The sequence below is a fragment of the Pithys albifrons genome, chromosome 16, assembly GCF_047495875.1.
Source record: "Pithys albifrons albifrons isolate INPA30051 chromosome 16, PitAlb_v1, whole genome shotgun sequence".
Classification (NCBI taxonomy): Eukaryota; Metazoa; Chordata; class Aves; order Passeriformes; family Thamnophilidae; genus Pithys; species Pithys albifrons.
This window is the reverse complement of record NC_092473.1, coordinates 8,827,006-8,847,886: the sequence shown is the minus strand read 5'-3', so window position 1 is coordinate 8,847,886 and position 20,881 is coordinate 8,827,006. Positions and strand designations below refer to the sequence as shown.

General features: G+C 41.8%; 1 protein-coding gene across 2 annotated transcripts in view; it reads left to right on the top strand.

Moving 5' to 3' along the window:
• The first annotated feature begins 8,224 nt into the window (after nt 1-8,224).
• SMG1 (SMG1 nonsense mediated mRNA decay associated PI3K related kinase) overlaps nt 8,225-20,881 on the top strand; it is a 62,468-nt gene continuing 49,811 nt past the window's right edge. Inside the window, exons 1-2 of one of the 2 annotated variants that reach the window (XM_071571567.1) lie at nt 8,225-8,505; nt 17,201-17,364. In XM_071571567.1, the coding sequence (XP_071427668.1) occupies nt 8,417-8,505; nt 17,201-17,364 (253 nt within the window). In that variant the 5' untranslated portion in view covers nt 8,225-8,416. The remainder of the gene's footprint in view (nt 8,506-17,200; nt 17,365-20,881) is intronic. The other variant, XM_071571568.1, reaches the window with a different exon arrangement.

The following is a 20,881-nucleotide window of genomic DNA, read 5'->3' as shown; positions in this document are numbered from 1 at the left end:
CAGCAGGCACAAGGAGCAGCTGAACCCAGCTAAATGTATCTAAATATATAAATAAAATGAAGTAATTAATCAATTCGCTCATTTTACAAAAATATACATCAAATTTACATATTTTACTGATGCTCATGATTTGTAATGAGGTAGAGTTTGGGGAACCCAAAGGAATCACATCTACCCTGTCACTTATGCAAATCACTCTCTATTCACTGATTTATAAAATCAGTTAGTTACACATGAAACTGCTTTAAAATGCTGATGTGTATCTCCCTGACATGCACATAATTTCTAGCTCACCCCAGTGCAAAGCTGGGCCGCTTTAGGAGGTGCACTCCAGATTTACCCTCCACATTTTGGAGCCAACACATTGCAACCAACACACTCACAGGCAGTGGAGAAGGAAAAGAGGAGGGAAATGCATTAGAAATCTACCCTGAGCAGTTGATTTCACTATGTCTCAGCAGTGATGGGCTGCTTTGTAATTTGCTTCAGTGTAATTTTTAATCTTGTGAAATTTAAAAGATAAAGGATATATTTCATTCAAACTTAGATTTTTTTTCAACTCAAATCTCAAATTTAAACATTATGTTATGTTGATCCATCTAGTGTCCACAGAAATGTATGTATGTATGTACCACGCATGGGATTGCATTTCAGAGGGGTGGTTATGCCCAAACAGCAATTACCTGTGCAGCTCTGGTTTGTACTGCTACATTTTTCAGTGTCACTTTTTTGTCTCATCATGGGTTTTCTTCCGGGTGTTTAAAGGCTTGGCTTGTTCTTCATCTGTGTGTTGGTGAAATCGTACAGCCAGGATTTATGGATTTGTGAACACGTCATTATGGGATTGGTGGACTGGGTCTGCATGCTTGGAGCTAAATTCCATTTATCTGGAGAGTAGGTGTTTAAGTAATGGGCCCATCAAACATGGAATAAATGCAGGGCAGCTTCTAGTCTCAGTGTTTTACAAAAACATCTGAATGAATGAGCTGAGAGAGCAAAACATTGACTGTTTTTATATTCAGTGAACAGAACAAGAAAAAGCATTGTGATGAAGCACTATCTTTGTGCACTACTGATTATTTCAAGGTTAATTCTATTTGTTCTGAAAGATTGCCGTATCTGTAAGACTGTGGAACAACGAGTTCAAGGAACTTGAATTAAGTTATTGCAAACCATAGGTTGAAAACAACCTATTTAATATCTCAAATAAGAATTCAAAGGAACTTATGTGAAAGTAAACAATAAATTTATGTAATTTTTTTTCTAGCTGAATGAAGAGTTGTTAAAAGGCCTTTGGGCAAATGGGCTGTAACATTCATGTGCATTGGCTCCATGAACTGTGGATATGGAGGGTGGTGGTGCCACAGGGAATTGGGTAAAAGTGTAGTTTAAATATGGCCTAGAAAAACAATGAGGAAGAGAAGGAGAGAGATGTGCTCTATTTAAGGGCTTTTTCTGCTTCAGATGATGGCAGTCCCACCAACTCCAGGCTCTTGAATTCTTCTGTAGCAGAAGTATTAGACTTAATGTTATGTTGTGCTCCAAATCCCAGCCAGATCAAGGTCTTACTGTGCTAAACATAAGGAAGGATGTAATGTCTGCCTAGAAAGCTTTACAATATACAGTGTTTTACAGAATAACATGTTTTTATGGGAGAAATGGCAAGTACTGGAGACTAAGGAGTATCAGTTCTGAGTAAATGATAAAAAGGTTGAAAGAACATGTCAATATGGCATGAGGAGGTCCTTTTTTGTTTGTTTCTGATTAAATCCTCTGTAAACATGCAAAAACAATGCAAAAAACTTTATGAAGGCTGCAAAAGCAAAACTTGAAAACTGGAGAAAAAGTCAGAATTCAGGTTGACTAGGAATAATGTATGCTTTTTATGCACAAAGCTACATGCTATTTTTTCATCTTGGCCTGGAGATGAGTCAAAGCTGCTTATTGAAGGAAGCTGTGGTTTCTAGGGCTGTTGTTAGAGAAGCTACAAATTGTAGTGATTTAGACAGGGCACTACAGGAAGATGATTTGGTGGTTACAATGCATGTATGTTATTTGGAAAATCAGATTTTCTTTTATATAATGCTGGACAGCTCTCCCACATCCAGCTTTTCACAGGCTCAAATGAATACAGAGTCTTTCCACTGAATGTATATGGCAATAAAAGGCAATTTACTTTCCTTTGATTCAGCTTTGATTCAGACACAGACATAGCTTTTCTCACAAAAATAACGTGCAATAAAAACTATACAGGTGAGATTTCAACCAAGTAGTGCCTGGGGCCTCAATTTCCCCTGTGGAGACTTTGAATCCTCCTGAGTTTGCTCTGGATAGTGTCAGTGACAGTGGCTGCAGGGATGTCTGTCCTCTGCAGCACCAAGCAGAAGAGCCCTGGTTGAGCAGGAGCAGAGAAACTGCTGCTGCTGCCCCAGTTTACCCCAGCTGTATACACGTGCCATAAGTCTATCCAACTTGATTTGTTTTCTGCTCCTAAGTGTTTTTCCTCCCTGTTAGCATGTTATTATGCAAACATCCAGAGATGTCTTTTTAGCTAGTTTCTTATGGAAGCAGAGATTATGTGGTCTCTTGGCCAGCAGATGAGCCGTGGGTCCTCGAGGAATGACTTTGGTTCCAATTGTCAGCTTTGTGGTCAGACACCTCACCTTGTGAGTGTCCACAGAAATGCCCTTCAGAAAGGCTGTGAGAAAATCCAAATGGGACTTGAGAAATGTATGCAGAACTGAGAGATGATCTAGTTGTACATCAGACATAAAGTTAGTCCTGTGGAAGATGGTCTGGGTCAGAGCAGTGAACTCTGAGGGATAAGGACCTGCTGCTTAAATGTCTCTCACTCTGGGCTCATAGTCCTTCTCTTTCATGCTCTGATAGTATGTTTTTTCTCATAAAGGCTGGTTATTGAGCTGTCACATGAAGTATGACTCAAGTGACATCTCTATTGATCTCATCAAAGTCTTTTCCAGAGGCTTCAAGGAAAGATGGAGAGATAAGGACTTGGTAATGTTGAGATCTGGAACACATTAAAACAACAGGTAGGAAAATAAGCCTAGAAAAAGCAATTAAACTTAGAGAAGATTAAAGGATAAATACCTTGGGGGAGTTTACTGTATGTTTCACTTCTGTTTGTACTGCACCTCTTAGACCAATTTTTCTTTTCATTTTCATAGCACTCCACTATCAGCAATAAGCACCAAACTGAGCTAAATTAACAAGTTGGATTCATTACACCATTCAAACAAATTTCCCTGGGCCTATTATGCCTTAAAGGCTTCGTACTTTCCTGGCAGCCTCTTTCAAATTACCCTTTCAATAAACATGACATAAACTTGGGTCTGTACAGCATGAAAATTTATGTGTGAGAGAGGTTATCTTAACAGGTGGAAATGGTTAGATTCACCAGAAAGGTGAAGCCATTATACTAGTCCTGTACTATTGGCATCCACAGTAAAAGGCGACAGTTTCTTGCTCCAGCGCTGCCTCTCTGCAGTGCAGTGCCACTCCCGCCAGCCCCGCTCCCGCCTTGTGCAGCGTTTCATAATGTTCAAGTGCTCGTAAGCCCCGATCAGCTGTTCATTCTCACAGGATGCAGTGTTTGTCATCAGGCTTCTGCCCGGGCTCTCCAGAAATAATGCAAGTGGCACAAATCTCCCTAGAGCTGCCAGTCTGAACAGCCAGCTCTGGCAGCAACATGAACTGATCTGCAGCCACGCTGTTTGGTTTGCAGGTAACAGCACATATCAGGCAGGACCTGGGGCACGGCACTGTCTTGTTGAGCAGAGGAGAGGGAGCTGCTGCTCGTGGCACACATTTTAGTCGGTGTGAGTAAAAGCTCACTTGATTCTCAGCCAGCGCTGTCTACGCATCAGACATTCAACTGTTCACAAAGTTTGATTTTCAGAGATGCTGAAAAATGTTGTAACTGAGTTGCTGTGATGCTGTCAATTTAACTACATAGCACACTGCATGCAGGCTACGATTTTCCTCTGAGGCAGCTGGTGTGGATTCCAAAACTTGGAAAAGAATTGGTGCAGTTTCCGCTCTCCTGAAACCAGCATGGAAACTACTGTTTTGGGCTATCTCTCCATTTTAACCCTGGCTGAAATTTAACATATGTAACATGCCTGGTTATGGATTTGTCAGGTCAAAGTAACTGCAACAACTACTTGTTTAGAAACCAGTCACTTAAATGGAAGCGCTCAGTTTGTATGTTATATATGACCGTTTATGCTAATATGTAAATGATGTGTAGGACATTTAAAGAAGCATACAGTTAATAAACAGAAAATTAAAAAATAACTTATGCATGCAAACAGGGACTAATGTAGCCCATGATGTAACAAATCTATAATGACAGGATGATGTCTGTGACAGGAACTCAAATATTTACTCACATATTGTACATAATGCTACTTACATAGGACAGTAAAAAGCCTTAAAGATGTAATAATCATAAAGAAATTCAGTAGAGCAAAGATGCAAGTTCTGAGGAAGTTAATGTCTTATATTTGTTGCACTGCTGTAGAAGAATACTGTTCAGGAAAAGATATCCTCTAAAAGACCTTGAGGAAATGGAGCAGATGGTTCAATGTGCTATCCCACTTAAATTTAAAGTGACTTTATAAATACTCAGAAAAAATAAATTAATGTTTCCCGTAGTATTTTTTTTGTAAAGAAAAGAAGGTAAAATATGATTTTTATTACTATTCAAACTGGAATTCCAAACAATAAGATTAACATTTTTACATTAAAATGATTTTCAACAAAATGCTTTAGAATGGCTCAATAGTCCTTGCTATCAGGACTATTTGTATGTTGCATTTCTGTATTAATACACCCCATAGGATAAGGAAAAATTCCAGTTTGGGATGAGAAAAGGTGGGCCTCAAAAAGGACTGTACCATTTGCTGGTGATAGACAATATCCCTGTTGGGCAGTACCACCTCCACAGCTCCTTGCACCTGCCGACATGTTTAACGAAGAAAACAGCGGGAATCCTGGGGAACCTCCTGTGCATGCGCGGGCGGCTGTGCCTGTGCCGCAAGTACAGCATGTTCTGGACACCCTGGGCTCCTGGTGCCTGCACAGATTGGCCATGCATCACATGTGCTTTGAGTCTGCTATGTCCAGAAAATAGTCTGTGGGGCCATCCAACTGACAATCTGTTTGGTTATTGATAAAACCGGGATTCTGCCATCAAAACAGTAGAATTGGCAGGTATAGGGAATGCTATTCTAGGAATCCTATATGATTCTTGAGGCATCTGTCTGAAATACACAAACTACAGGATCTTGGCAACTGGAACTTCTCTGCTCTAGTTAAATACTGGTTTGCTCCTTGGCTTCTGTTCTATTTCCAGAAGAGGAAATAGCATCTCTTTCCCTCTCATAACTGGTGATTGTTTTTCTCTCAATCTGTAGCTTTGTCATGGATCAGAGGGAGCCAAGGGCCATGAGTGACTTGCAATCCTCATCACATGCTGGTTTCTCTAGACATACTGCTTAGTAAGGAAATAAACTAGTGAAGGGTAAAAGACACAATATGGTGCTTACTGCCTTATTTCGGCACCTTAAATATATACAATTTGCACTTCATTCCAACTAAAAATAATACTCAGATTAATACAGCTTTCTTTGATATATTAAATAAAGACATCCTTACCATGAATTGTAAAGCAAGAAAAGTGTGTTTCACAGTGTCTGTCACAACAGAGTTCTGCTTTAGGATGGATGTGGGCAGTTTGATGGAGTGGACTGAGCGTACACTCAGCAGCGAGACAGGGCACAAATCTCTGCGAGTGTCATCGACTCTGAAATTTAAGGCAGGTCTTTTAAGTCCATGTATTTCTATTTTGAGAGGGTCCAGATTTAAACACTTTATTTATTTTTTAGCAAGACTCAAGAACGTACAGCTCCAACTGATATCTGTGCTGGCCACTCAGTATCCAAAACTGAAGTCCCAAATTTGAGGGCTGAAAATTAGAGGGCAGGTCCAAAAATCCTGGCCTCAGCTTTCCTGTGTTTCTTAATTCCTAGCATGATATCTGAGTGCCCTTATCCATCTTTGGCTGATTGAAATCTGCAACTGAGAAAAGGTTATAGGAATAATTATTGCTCTATCTCACAAATCTTGATGAGCTTTTAAACTATTATCTATAATACCATTCAAATTTCACAATATAATCATCCTTGCAGAAACAAATCTAGTGTATATCTTTTATTTTGGCAGCTATATAAGATTTTACAGATTTAAGGCTGTGCACAACCAGCAGTTTAGAAAGCTGAGCATCACTGATCTATTTTACAAATGGAGACAACTGCACTCAGAAGAGGGATCTGCATTAGACCACACAGACTGCAGCAAACTCACCACTAGAATACAGGATTTCTGATACAAAATTTACTCTACTGGACACTAAATCAGTGGTTCTTAAACTCTTGCTACACGCAGGCAGTTGTTGGTCATTGTAGCCAGCTTACTGTCATGCCTCCCCTAGCTAAATTAATTTGAAACGTAATTAAAAATACATTGCTGTATTACCTTGTCCCTCAAGTGGTTCACATTATTATTGCTGGGATACTACTCAGTCATGAAACAAAAAGAATCACCTGCTGCATCACTGGGGAATAGCATCTGCTCGACTTATTTGGAAAGTATCAGCAAATTTGCAACAGGTATTGTTGCTCTACTTACAAAAAACTGATTTTGCGGCATATTGTGTAATTCTGGATGTCCATCTCGATTATAAAAGATGGAAAAAAAGATCTGGCATGGCTTATGGAACTGATTGGTTTTGTACAACTAATTCAAGATACACAAACATATGTCAGTTCAAACGCAGTCTGATGGGCACGGGGTTGCTGCATCAAAATGGCATTATGTTGTGATGAAGCTTTGTGGCACAATTTTGTTTTTGTGTCCTGAAACTGAAATCTCCAGGTCTTGCACACACTGCCTATGGACTGCAAGCCAACAAGGCGATGTCAGAGGACGATGGCTGCCCAGCAGAGTCCGAGGGAGGCGGCAGTACACCATCTGTCTCACCGAAGTTTCCAACAGAACCGCGGCGTACTCAGCACAGGAGAATTTCAGAAGTCTCCTCAGGTCTTGCAGTGGTCTCAAACCTCGGATATTGTAATTAACAAAAGAGTTTGATCTACCCAGATCTCTTTGCTGAATACCTGACTCAACTATTATAATTTTTCATAACTAAGGGAATATTCTGCAGTCAGGGTCAGCTAATGTGAGTTTCCAGGTCTTGCAGGAAAGAGGTCTGTGAGGAAAAAGAAATCTTAGGGGTTCAGTCAGTGTTTAGTGTGAGACCAGAGCTGAACATCAGCCCTGTCCCAGGCAGGCACGCATGGGTGAGGTGCTGTACCAGTGGGGAGACGCGCGAGGATGAGGATCTGACCATTCAGAGGGACAGACTGCACTGAGGCTTGGGGCAGCACAGACCCTGCAGAGGGAAGGGGGGACATGTCCATACCCTTCAAACAAAGGGAGAGGGCAATGCTTCTCCCTCCAGCGCTGCTCAGGGCCGGGAGCCCTGGTTCTGCCCTCACCCCCCGGGCACCTTGGCCCCTCCGCGCTCCCTTCAGGCCCCGGAACCCTCTGGGTCCCCTCACAGCCGGACTGGGAGCCCAAACCCCGCCGTGCCCTGGGCATCCACGTCCTCAGGGCGAGAGGACTGTCTTCAGCTGTGCCCAGGGCGGTTTAAGTTGTGCATTAGGAAGAATTTCTTCACAGGAAAGTTGATCAGACACTGGAATGGGCTGCCCAAGGAGGTGGTGCAGTCACCGTCCCCGGAGGTGTTTAAGGAAAGCCTGGACGTGGTGCTCAGTGCCATGTTCTAGTTGACGATGTGGTGCCCGGTCACAGGTTGGACTCGGCGATCTCAGAGGTCTTTTCCAACCTCAGTGACTGGGTCTGTGTGACCCCTTCACGCTGCTCGCGCTGGGATGCCCTGTCCGCCCTCACTCCCCTCACTCAGGGGTCGCCACTGGAAGGCCGGGGGCTGTGAACCCCCTCACTGCCCTGGCCGGCCGCCCTCTCATGGGGCACGTGCGGTGAGGAGGGTCGGGGAGCCCCCGCGGGCAGGGATGCCGTGCCGGACCCGGCGGAGGCGGAGCCCCCGCGGCCCGTGCCCGCCCTCCCGGCGTGCCCCGCGGAGGGGCGGGCGGCTCATGTCCGCCATCCCGGCGTGCTGCGCGCCCAGGCAGCAGCCGGAGCAGCCGCGGCGGCCGCGTCCCCTCCCTGCGCACTGAGGCAGCAGCACCGCCCGCCGAGCGCCCGTGACGAGCCTCCGCCCGCGCCTCTCCCCGCATCCTCCCTGCCCTCCGCCGCTCCTCCTGCCCCTGCCCCGCGCCGCTGCCCGGCCGGCCATGCCGTCTCGGGCAAGGTAATGAGCCGCAGAGCCCCGGGGTCTCGGCTGAGCGGCACCGGCAGCAGGCAGCACTACCACCCGCGGGGCTGGAATGACTGGCAACCCAGGTGCGCAGGGCCGGGGGCGCGGGGCCGGCGCTGCGGGGAGCGGAGCGGGGCGGGACGGGCGGCTCGGCCGGGCCCCGGCCCGGGCCTGGGGGAGCGGGGTGGCGGCGGAGCCACTTCCTGGCGGCCGGGCCTAGCGCGGGCGGGCGGGCCCGGGCGGCGGGACGGGGTCGCGGCCGCTGGGACGGGCCGGGCACGGCACAGGGACGGGGCTGTCAGCGCTGGGCGCCGTCCCCGTTGCCCCCAGCCCCCCTGGCTTGCATGCGGTGTGGTTGCGGGCAGCACTTCCCTCCCTGCGGCCGCGGGGCCCGGCCGGGGCTGCGGTGCGGGGGAGCGCGGCTGGGCTCGGCTCCGGTGCTTCCAGCCTGTTTTTCAGCTGGCAGATAACCAGGGATGAGCTGGGGCTGCGGGAATACTCGTGATATTTTGAGGGTTAACAACATAGTGCGGGGTTTTTTATTTTTTCGTATTTTTTTTTCCTTAATCTGAGGAGAATAGTTGATCTGTGTAAGCTGTCACTCCAGCCCACTTACAGTGTGTGGTTAGGCTTTAGGTATATTATACCTGGCACTTTTTAGTAGGTAAAACTCGAAGTCTGCTCACTTCTTTAGGTATATGTAGAGAGTGTATTTCAGGTCTTGATTACTTCTAATGTATCTGATGCTCAGCCTTGCTATTTGAAAAGTCAAAATTGTCATGTAGAAATTGTAAGTAAATTTGCTGTTTCTTAATTTTTTTAATGTGTGAGATTTGAGGCTCTTTTAGTGTTTTGAAAGTTTAACAGAATGTGGGATCTTACTTATACACTTTCCATCAGAGAACATTGGCACATGCTTGGGAATGTATTGGCAGATGATGATCCCAGTTTCATGCAGTTCCAACTAGGAGAATTGAGTGGATGTGAAAGGAGACCTTAAGAAACACAGATGTAACTTCAGTGTTTACTGTGAAAGAAGCTTTCCTTTTGCTTGAACAACTGACAGCACAGCCTCTAGGGCCAGTGCTAGAGGCAATTCAGTTCTTAGTGCTGTGTGGGGCATGGTTATTTAAACTCCAGTTTCTTCTGTAATTGAACTAGTTGGTCAAATAACTTATTAATTTTACTTACTGAAAGACTTGGGGACCTCGTTGGCAACATTTTCTTAGAGCATCTAGATTTTCTGTTGGAGAGTGAGGAAGTCTGATCTCTCACATACTCCGTAACTACTACCTCTTCAGGTTTCTGGGCTGCAGACTGGGGTTCTGGGCCCTAACTCTGACCTTCCCACCTGGAAGAAATTGGATGTGACTTTGTAATGAGTGGCTTCTATGAATGCCTTCTGGTTGGGTATATGAATTTGTCATGAGTTCTACCTTTTAGTCTAAAAAATACATCTTACAGGGGTTAGGAAGCTGATTTAATTTAATACAGTATTGCCTGCTGTAGGGTCAGTGGTGTTAGAGCAGAAGTGAGAGTGTAGCTGCACAAACACTTTTTCTGGTGATAAGGATGGTTTAAGAAGATAGATTGTTACCTCTGGGTCTGGTGCTGGTCTGTTCCCTGTGCTGTGTTCTGGTGCCTCCTTAGCTCTCAGGTACAGCTGCTGTAAACTGAGTTGCTAAAATAGTTCTCTGCAAAGCCACAGCAGAAACAAAACTCTGAAAGCACAGACAGTGTGGTGGCCTAAGGGGTCCTCACAGCATGGACAGGGTCTTGCTCTGTTTCCATCACACTGTGTGACCAAGAGCCCCTGCTAAGAAATAGCTGACACTTCCACACTGGTCCTGTCACTTTTCAGAATTTAACTTTATCCTTCGCTTTAAATATTACCATCTTTTTCTTATAATGAGGGACCCTGGGAATCAGAAATACTCACACAGTCCCAAGCACAGCATATTTTCCTCCATGTGTTATGCTCCAGTTTTTTACATCTCAGAAAGATAGCTTTGGCAATGGGGAACCTGTAAGTCTACTCTGTGAACTTAAAGGACAGTGCAGAGAATAAATCAGTCTTTGTTGATTTGATGCTAACTGATTTTTAAAAGTTACTCCTCATGCACCTTTGAAAGGAGCTCTGTTATATAAAACTGATAGTATGTGTTTTTTTGATTGTTTGGAATATGCTCTTGGACAAACCCCACAACACAAATATACCCATGTATTCTTTCCTTCCCCTTTCCCTTCTGGTGACTGTTAGTTTCATTTACTTCAGGTGATGTTGCTGGTAAACGTTTTCTTGCAGGGCGTGGAAGAGGGGAGGGACATGGCCAAAGTAATGACAGCTGTAGTAATTGTAATTGGTTCAGTTTCCTAAAGGCAAAGTAAGGAACTGCTGATGCTTGGGTGTATCATCAGATGGATTGTGTTTTCATTACTAGGTCCAGATTCCTCTCAATTTTTAGTGATGCTGATCAGCATTGGCAGTTGGGGTGAAAACAGTGTGGAACTGGAAGTTTGAGCATAAAACCTTCTTTTAAGGAACAGTAGTTTTTAAATGAAAATTTCAAAATTTTTTGTGCCTGTGTGGATGCAGTCATGTCAGATAAGATCTTGTTCCCCCTTCTCCTAATCTGTAAGCTGTCTAGACCTTTACTTTTTTTTCTCTCTTTTTTTTTTTGGTTAACACATCACACTGTATTTTCCTGTTACAACATCTGGGACAAAAAGTAAAATCATGTCAGTGTGGAGGCCTTGTGTGGGAACAGAGTTAATTTGTTAGAGGCTGTTTACTGAAACAGGCAGTTCTGCCCTTGGATAGGAAATGTGGGAGTCTGAGTGCAGGGTAGCAGGTTAGCAAGTGCAGGGTGCACCATGACACGCTTAGGTGAAAGTGAGGAGGACCTGTCTCTCCTATCATACATGCAGTTAGCTTGGGTATGTGCAAAGGTGTAAAACAAGATCTGAGCAAAGTTCCAGAAATGTCCTGTTAGGTTCAGTACTGAATTTTATTCTTGAAAATGATGTGTATCCTCATGTTATGTAAGTCAGTGTTAGGAGTTACTGATTTCTGTTAGCATGGTGCTTGCCAGACCAAGTTACTGCCTGGTCCCAGTGGGTATAGGATGATGAGACAGGACAGTAAAATGTGGGTCTTCTTCTAGGTAGCTTAGAGTCTAAGCAGGAGAGCATATTGGCTGAAGCTTTGTGACTGAGGACAAGTACCCTGTCTTTAATTAAAGACAGATTGGGAGGTATTGGCAGCAAGCAAAGCAGCTCATCAGACCAAAAGGCCCAGGGAAATGATGTTTAGAGCAGTGCTTCTTACCTGGCTGTGAAGGGCAGAGACTTGTCTTCTACAACAAGCACATACTCACTGTGGGTAGTGTCTGATCGTAGTGCTGGATCCATGGAGTGAATGACAAGCAAGTGATTGTAGTGGGTGCTGTGTATGAGGAAAATTGTGACAGACTGTTTCTTCTGTGCTTGTATGGACAACGTACACAGAAAATGTTTGTTAGGAATAGGCTGAAACCTTAGTTTGCACAGAGAGAGACCTGAAAGTTGGCAACATAGAGGTGTTTGAGAATGTTGCTGAAATCACTTGAGGCTGGGTTTGTAGAGTCATGGATGATGAAAGTTGGGAAGATTTCTCTCTCTCTTCAGGGTAATTGAAATGGAGGTGAGAGCAAAGACTGAGATTCAGGTATGTACATAGGGAAGGAGAGGGAGAAAAATAGCCAGTTGATGTGGAAGGCAGCTTGAGGAACAATATGCTAGGGTTAGTTGTGAGGTGCCATTGTGAAGAGATCAGTGGAAACATTGGGAAGAGATTCAGTGGACTGTGCATGGGAGATGCTGAGCAGCAATGGGTTCACTTCTGGACTCGCAGCTGTAATTCTTGATCTCCTTTCACAATTGAATGAACATGCTGATAAGGTTGGGCTCGTGTGAGATGAACAACCTTTCTTTGGTTTTTGGTAAAATGGATGCACAGAAATTTGTAGTATGAAAAGCTTTGGTTTTAGTATGAAGACAGACGAGAACGAGAACGAGATGTGAGAATGATGAAAGAAGATGAAAGTGTGTCTGTGGAAAGCAGAATAAACTTGGAGCTCAGATAATTTTCCGTACAAGAACAGCCATACTAGATGAGACCAATGATTTGGCTAGCATAATATCCTGTACTCAGAAATGGCTGTCAGAAGATACCTGTGGAAAAAGAAGAGGATGCTTATATAATACCTTTCCTTGACATTCCCTTTTGATGTCCATCACAGGACAGAATGAAATTGGTGAGGAGTGATGCAGAATCAAGAAGTGATTTGAAACACTACTGTGATTGCAGGTAGATGTCCAACAGTAGAGATTGCAGAATTGCAGTAGGAAAATAGTTAATTAGTTGTTATTTCACTCGTAGATAACATGACTGTGTGCTCTCAACACAGGTGTGGAAACAAAAGTAGGTTTTGGGGTGGGCTCAGCCAGGCTTAGGCTTGGCAAAATGGACCAAGTCATGAGAAAAGGCCATGGCAAAAGGAGGCTATTGTGGCTCTGCATGCCAGTGAAAGAGCAGTTGGAAACTCGGTAGGAAGCTGTTAATTGAGTGGATACAGTGACTCTTAAGCTTAAATATTTTGTTGATAAAAAATTTAAGTAATGAAGAATTTATCTGTGCTACAGCGAATAAAATTGGCAAATAGAGCAGATAAGCAATTAAAATTGAGTGACTTGAACAATAATAGAGCTCACACAGTGGAGTTGTCTCAGACTAAATCCTTCATGTAGGTCCTGTACTTGGAAATAAAATCAAATAGAATAATTAAGTGGGTTTTGTCTCAAAATAATATCCATATGGCAGGGTTGTTCTCTGAAAAAGCTACAGATAATGAACAGTATACACCAGATTGTAACAAGCTTCTTGGACAAAAATTCTTAAGGCTTCCATATAACTAAACAAACATGATGTATTTTTGATTGACCTGTTTTTTTTTGTAGATAAAGACTTTTTTTTCAAAACCAGTTGTTATCATCTCTGCTTCTTCAGTTAAACAAATTGGCAAGTCAAATCGTAGTGATACTTTTGATGGAATGAGATCTAGACAGATTTTTGAAAAGCCTGTGTTTCCTTCTGTATGCCAATGGAAAAAAATAAGCAGCCTTTTTAGAGAATGGGGAGACACACAAGTGGCCATTTCTGCTTATTTGGGTGGGTGGACTGTTTTCTTTTTCTGAAAACCTACAGAAAACCGAATGAAGTCTCTTCTGTATAAGTGATGTTGCTAAAACAGTGTATGCAGCCTGTTGGTGGTGATGGCGAATCTTCCACCCAGAACAGGCACAGATGAAAACTGTCACATGAGCTCTTGAAGTACTTTGCTTAGTGAGCTTTTCAGGTGGAAATAAAACAGCACATAAAGTGCCAAAGAAGCTTTGGAAGCTGTAGTATAAGGTAATCATAGTCATGTTCATCCTTGCAATTCTCATTCTGACTTTGTCTAATATCTTTGTCTAACTTTGTGAATAAAAGTAGTTTTACTTTTGCTTGTCTGTTGCTAACATTGTACATTGTGATTCCATTAGTATGTGATGTTTGTTCGACTTCTGACAATGTCAATATATGTAACTTAAATTTCTTGTTACATAGGCTTTGTTTGAAAGATGATGCTAAGTGTTAGGTCTGTCATGTAACCTGCCATCTACAGGGCACAGTACAATTAAAGTGGAAATGCTGCCATGTGAGCAGGGGCAGTGTGCCCTTCTGAAATACAGGCATGAGCTGAGGTGGCCAGGAGTTCAGTTCTTCCCATCACCTGCTGGAATGGCTGCAGTGAACCCCAGAAGCCTGGAGGGAGGAGAAAGAAGAGATTTCTTGTAAAGCTTAAGGACCTGTCCACAGAGTGCCTGCCTCTGAGTTCTCAGTGGTTGTCTTTCAAAATCACAACTACATTCCTGACGTGTAAAGTAGAGTCTTTCAGAAATGGATTTGGAGATTCACTGTCTCTTCCTGTGCACGCAGTGAGGATGCACAGCAGTGCCCAGTGTAGTCTCCTGATGGAGCACAGGGAGAGGTGACAGGTACTGGGGTCGCAGCCCCGGGTCCTGATGAGCTCACGCCACAAGTTCCCTGAGTGCTGCTGCAGGAGCTGACAGTACAGCTCTTGAATTTGTTTCCCACCTGGAATTTGGTGTGTGTCAGTGGGCTGCTGGAAATGCACAGGCCCATCAGATGGTGGGCTCTGCTTCTGGCTTGAGTCTCATTGCAAGCTCCTTCCTGTTGAAAATCCTCCTTCCAAGCAATACAGGCCTTAGCAGTTAGTGGGATCACCGAACCTCGTTTCTAAAGTGGCATCTCTAGAAGGTATTTTTTTTCCTGCCTCATAAAGAAAGGATAGAAACTGCTGGCTATTTAAGCTACATGTTTATTATAGAGGGAACAATGTTTTCAGTGGTAACTATTGTCTCTTAAATTGGTACACAGGAGAACAAGTATGTATTTTTTTATTAAAACTGGACTCACCTTTTAGTAGGTGATGAAGTGTGAGCAGGTTGGCTTGCAGGTTGCAGTTCCCAAAGGCAGAATGAAGGGAGTGCGTGGGTTTTCCCAGGGAAACAATAGTCTTATGTATTTTACCACAATGGAAGATTATACAAAGCATTCAAGGGCTGTGCTGTGGGAAGTGGGGTTAGCTGAGAACATGGGTAGTCCTTCAGTTGTTTGGGATGCGCAGAGCAGTGTTAAAAATTGTGTGTTTAATCAGCTTGCCTTCAGATGTAGGAATTTCAGGCTTAATGGTTGACAATTGGAGATGATTCAGTTTCACACCTCATTGCCTTAAAAAAAGCGATGCCCTTTGGGAAGGTAAACTTAAGAACTCATCAGTACTTAAATTTACCAACTGAAAATTTGTCAGCCTGTTTCATTAGAGGGTTAAATAATTGCTCTAAGTGAGCTGGAGTTTCTGGAGTTTTTAGGGAAGGGAGAAAATCTGGGGACTGTAACTCTCTGGAAAATTTGCACACAGTGTAGACACATTTAAAATTCATGCCATTGAAGGTAAAGAGCAGGTTTGTTGTTTGACATGGCTTAGGTGAAAGATGGAGGTCCAATTGTATAAGAATTTTTACAGTCCTCATTGACTGTCATGAACAGAGACTTTCAGTAAGGCTTTGCCTCTTGAGTAGCATAGCTGATTTTATAAATAGTCCAAGCAAGTGCTCAACAAAGCAGTAGATGTGATGGCACAGTGAATACTCAATGAGGAAAAGTGTCCTACTGTGTATATCTAAAAATGAATTTGCTTATAGTGCAAAAGGGAATAATACCTGCCAATCAAACTTAGTGTCAACTTGCACTGTGAGAACAGGGCAAAAGCACAATTTTCTTCTTGTTCCAAGTTGGTAATATAATGTCTTTTAACATGCTCAAGAGAATAAAATGTGTGTGTATGTCTTTAATCTAGTTGGTTTTGCAAATACCAGCTCTCATGGTGTTGCTCTTCCAGTTGTGCTGAGGCTGAGCCATATTCGACTGTAGCAACCCTTCAGGACAGCTTAAGTAACAACTGCTTTTAAAAAAATTCACCTGTGTTTTTCCCTTTTGGCCTTTTCCTTGAATTTATTTACCAGTTCTAATCACAGTGTTCTCTTGAAAAGTCAGAGACTTTCTCAAGAACATATGGTGTTAGTCCTTACACAAAATGTAGTTAATTTACAGAAATTATCTGTCCTGACTTTTTTTTTTAAATAATCAAATGAACTATCCAAAACTTAAAGTAAAAATAGATCTTTAGAGTTTGCTTAGAGAAAACGCTCTGTAAATAATCTGAGTAGTGTGATTCCAAATATACTTGAGTTGAACAAAATTATATTGATTTTTCTTTTGGATGAGTATTGTTTTATTTGTTTTAATATCAAACCCTCAGCATTTCTTGTAAGAATGCATTTAAAGTAGTTGGTTGAGTTTATGTTCTGAAGTCTCATGCACACAAGTTTGTTTCATTAATGTTCCTGTATTTTTAAAAATTAAACCACTTGGTAGTAGACCACTTAGTTTGTCCAGTGAGAAGAGTTGGTCTCATAATTTTAATCTTTTTCTGTAAGAGTTTATTCTGGGCTATAGATCAGTTTTCTGGTGCAAGAGTGGTTTAAACTTCATGCAGTATTTTTTAAGTAACCTTTTATTTGCAAACATGTACTCTAAAGGATAACAGCTCTTAACTTACCTTTCTGTTTTTTCTCCAGTAAAGCCTGTTTGCTGGTTTGCAGCTTGGATTTTGTAAAAGCCTAATATGTGATTTCTGTGTTGATTATCAGTTACATGCTGGTAACTCTTCCATCGAATAAGAGGGTTTATGTGCTCAGTGAGGGCTATGGCATATTATGTAAAGGTTCATGTGTGGATTAGTGATGACTTTCACAAATGGTAGGTACTGTATCATCTACCTGTGGTACATGCCTGTACCTAGTTGATTTTATTTGTCACCTCTGGGAAGTAATTTTTCCTTACATAGGCATTCAGCTGAAAAGAGACTGGAGAATGTCCTGAGAAAAGGCACTGGAGCACTAGAATGCATTTCCTTTGCATGTTGCTTTGGTAATTAGTCAATTCTCATCCCAATGTGAATTTAAGGTCACACTTTAAGAAGCAGGTTAGATGTACAACTTTTTTACACAGGAAAATACACTTGGGATTGTCATTTAAGTATGTCGTATTTGTAAGTGAATGTGAATCCCACTCCTGTTATACCCCTACATAAAAAAATATTTTTCTCTTTATAGAACTGACAGTGCATCAGCTGACCAGGACAATTTAAAATATTCTTCATCCAGAGATCGGGGCAGTTCTGCCTCCTATGGATTACAACCCTCAAATTCAGCTGTGGTGTCTCGGCAAAGACACGATGATATCAGAGTCCACACTGACATACAGAATGAAGAAAAAGGTATACAGATTACTGTTTTATGTATGAAATGTGAGGGGACGTTCAGGGAAAGGCAGTAAACTGGAAATGGTGGAGAATTTTTTGGTTTGTTTGGTTTTTTACTCCCCCCAAAAAGGCAGTGAAATGATTTGACTTACTGTCACTGTATCACTGTTTTGAGAGATTGGTCAGGGGTGAAAGAAATGTAGTGGTTGATGTGAATACTGAGAAAAATATGCAATTGCATTAGGAGAGGAATGCAAGAGAAGACTTGATGTGTTAATAGAATAAGCACTTTTTTCTGAGGAATAGGGTTCTGGATCTATCTGGTCTACAGGCGGTAATTTCTTCCTGAATGCTCTCTAGTGCTTCTGGTATTGGATTAAACAGGCTACTAATCTGATATATTGCCTATTGCAGCTTTACTGCACCAAACTGGAATCTTTGTTTGGTAATCACATCTATATTTTGTCATTAATGGCAATTTTACTTCCGTGTGCCTCGGTCTGACTTCACGTAAATCGTATGATGTGTGATTCATACATTCATACTGGGTTTTTCAAATTACTTTTAGGATGGAAATACTACCTCTAGAAAATAACTAAACATTCAACTCGTGTTTTTTTCATATTTATGAAAAAGAAATCTGTATTTTGATTGTTTTCATTGCCAAATACAGACGTCAAATAGGATTTCTTGCTAGCACTTCTTAGACTATATAAATCTTCAGGCAGGCCAGAGTCAAAACAATCTCCCAGGAACAGGAGTGTGGGAGTTTTTGTTCAGGAACCTAAAAAGCATTTGCACTCCTCTTACTTCTCTGCCCTGTAACTGTCTGTAAACAATTGCTGTATCTTAGGGGAAGCTGCAGCTGGGTGCAAATTTATTTTATTATAAGTAGTAGGTGCTGTTAGTTGGCAGAAACATGAAGCATGTTCAGCTGCATGGCTTAAGAACCTTGAGATTTGTTTAACAGGAAAACTGCTTAGGGAGTATTTGTCAGTGTGTCAGCTAATGTGGAGTGTTTTACTGTGTTTAACATAGTGGGTTATTCTTATAAATTCTAGTATTTAAGAATGTACTGGCAGTGTAGTGAACTAGTAAGTTTAGGACAAATTCAGAAAGGTAGTTTGTGAAGTTGCTGGAAAAGTGCCATTAGAAAAGAAAAATGCACCTACCTGTCCCTGCAGTGCTGTCTCTTGCAGGGCATGTCTCTGCTAGCTCTGCACTTTGTGCTGTTTTGTTCAGGTGTGACTTGAAAAGAGATGATTAGGATATTCTGTATGAAAAACCCAAATTCCAGGTATCTCTTAGTTTATTTTTGGTTTTGGAGAAATTTGTAAGCTTACAGATGCAGAGTGGTTTCTTTGTTTATTAACATTTTTCAGTTCATGTGTTGGAGTCTGCCAGCATGGAATTTTCTTTCAAGATTTTCTGTGTTGGATGTCACAACCCCACTACCCACCTTACCCCAACTTCTGGTGTTGATAACGAAAGTTACTTCCAAATTGATAATTTCTGGGAGCTTTACAGATTTGAAAACTGCCAAGGATGGGAGATTCTGCAGCCTCCCTTAGGAACCTGTTTAGTGCTTTACCACTGTTGTTTTCTCATATTCAGTTCAAATTTTCTTTGCTGCAACTTAGGATTGTTTACTCCTGTTCTTTTGCTCTGCATCTGTTAAATTAGTATGGCTGATGTTTTTTGTTTTAAATAACCCTTCACATTAAGTAGTGGAAGGCTGCATTAGGACTCTCCCCCTTGTCTCCTCTCCTTTGTAAAACAAGACAGGGGACTTGGAAAATGTGTTTTTAAACTAAATAGAACGCTCTTGGGTGTTTTCTTCAGAGGTGTTCACCCTTCCTGCAACACTTTCTTCCCTCTTGATTTGTAACTATGATGTCCTCTAGTCCTTACTGCTACACTGTTTTCCCTTTCTCATGGTGTCTGCATATCTGTGCTCAAAGTAGTAACAGGGACATAACTGGTCGTGTTCTTTCTTGGCTTGAGATTTAGCATATAAAGGGAAATTAACAGAATTTATATCTATTAGGATTTTCAAAAGCTTTTCAGACTAGGAGATAAGTGAAGAGTTAGAATATAGAATTTACAGCCTTATTGCCAAAAAGCTTCTGCTGTTTTTTATTCAAACAAATTGTGATTTAGAGCAATATTGTTACTAAAGATGTACCATCTACATATTGAGTGGGAGAATATAGGTTTGTGTTTGAATCATTTGAGACGTTGTCAAATGTGCTGTGGCAAATACTGCAGCCTCTGCAGATGGCCAGAAAAGCTGGGATCTTGTGTACTAGAGGTAAAATATGAAATAACTTTTAAGACCTCCAGTAGTATGTGGTAGCATCTGTATTTTTGATAGTTGATGTTGGAGGCCTGAGTGCATGGCCATCTGACATCTTCAGTTAAACTCATTTGCTTGTTGATTTGAATTTTAGTGATACATTTCACATTTTGGTTTAGTCTTAATTGTATTCATTGCATTTGGAGTAATTTCCATCATAGGACAGTGTTGGTTTGTTCTGACAAAATAGTGTTAGGGTGACATACCTGCTATTTTATGTCTAAAAACTGAATTGTAAAAATTAATGTTGTAAATCCAAATATACACAAGCTATTTTTACTGTAAATGTAATTAACTAATTGCAAATGAGACTTTGCACGGGATTTTCTGTAATGGTTGGACAGTCCTTTGAGGATAGAAATGCACAGACATCTATCACTAGTTCACATCTGCTTTTTATCAAAAGCTTTGCCTTCAAGGGACATTCTTTGTATCTGCTGAGGTCCAGATTCACCTTGATCTTTGAACTTATTTTTTATCCAACCTTTAGTCTCAGTTGGCTGCCTCTTTTTATGGGGAGCCACCTCTCCTTTTCCCCAGACTTTTTTATACATTGAAGAAGGTGGAGTTGTGGAAATACCTTTCCTGAAAGAAATCTTGCATATCATTTGTTGTTTAGGGTTTAATTTTATTTGTTGATTCTTTCCTGTCTCAGGAAGGAAGGGCATTTTATAAAACAGCCTTAGAAATGATCTCTAATACATTGATTGAAGTATTGGGCAGGCTCAGGGGACAGTTTCACTTCTTCACTGTACTGAGAGGAAGAACCTGCCCCTGGAAGTGGTTTTGTAGACTGGAAAAATTTTCAGTATGAGCAATTGAGTATGTATATGTTTATGGATCTAGGAATAAGATTAATTGAATTACTCAGTGACACTTTTATTTTAATTTTATATTGCTACCAAAGATGTATCTCAAGTGGGAGAGCATAGGATTGACTTAATTAAGAATAATGCCAGTATTAGTGTCTGAAAATATTGACCTTGGCATGTTTAGAGAGATGTCCAATCTGTATGTACAAATAATGTTTGGCTTTTCAAAAACTTTCTCATTTTTTGAACCATTTTATTGAGCCTGTGTGATGGATTTATAGCAAGAACAGAATGGAAATTTGATGTGCATAATCAAGGAGCAAGTAAGTGAACATACCTAGCCATGTGTACTAGCAGTGTGACA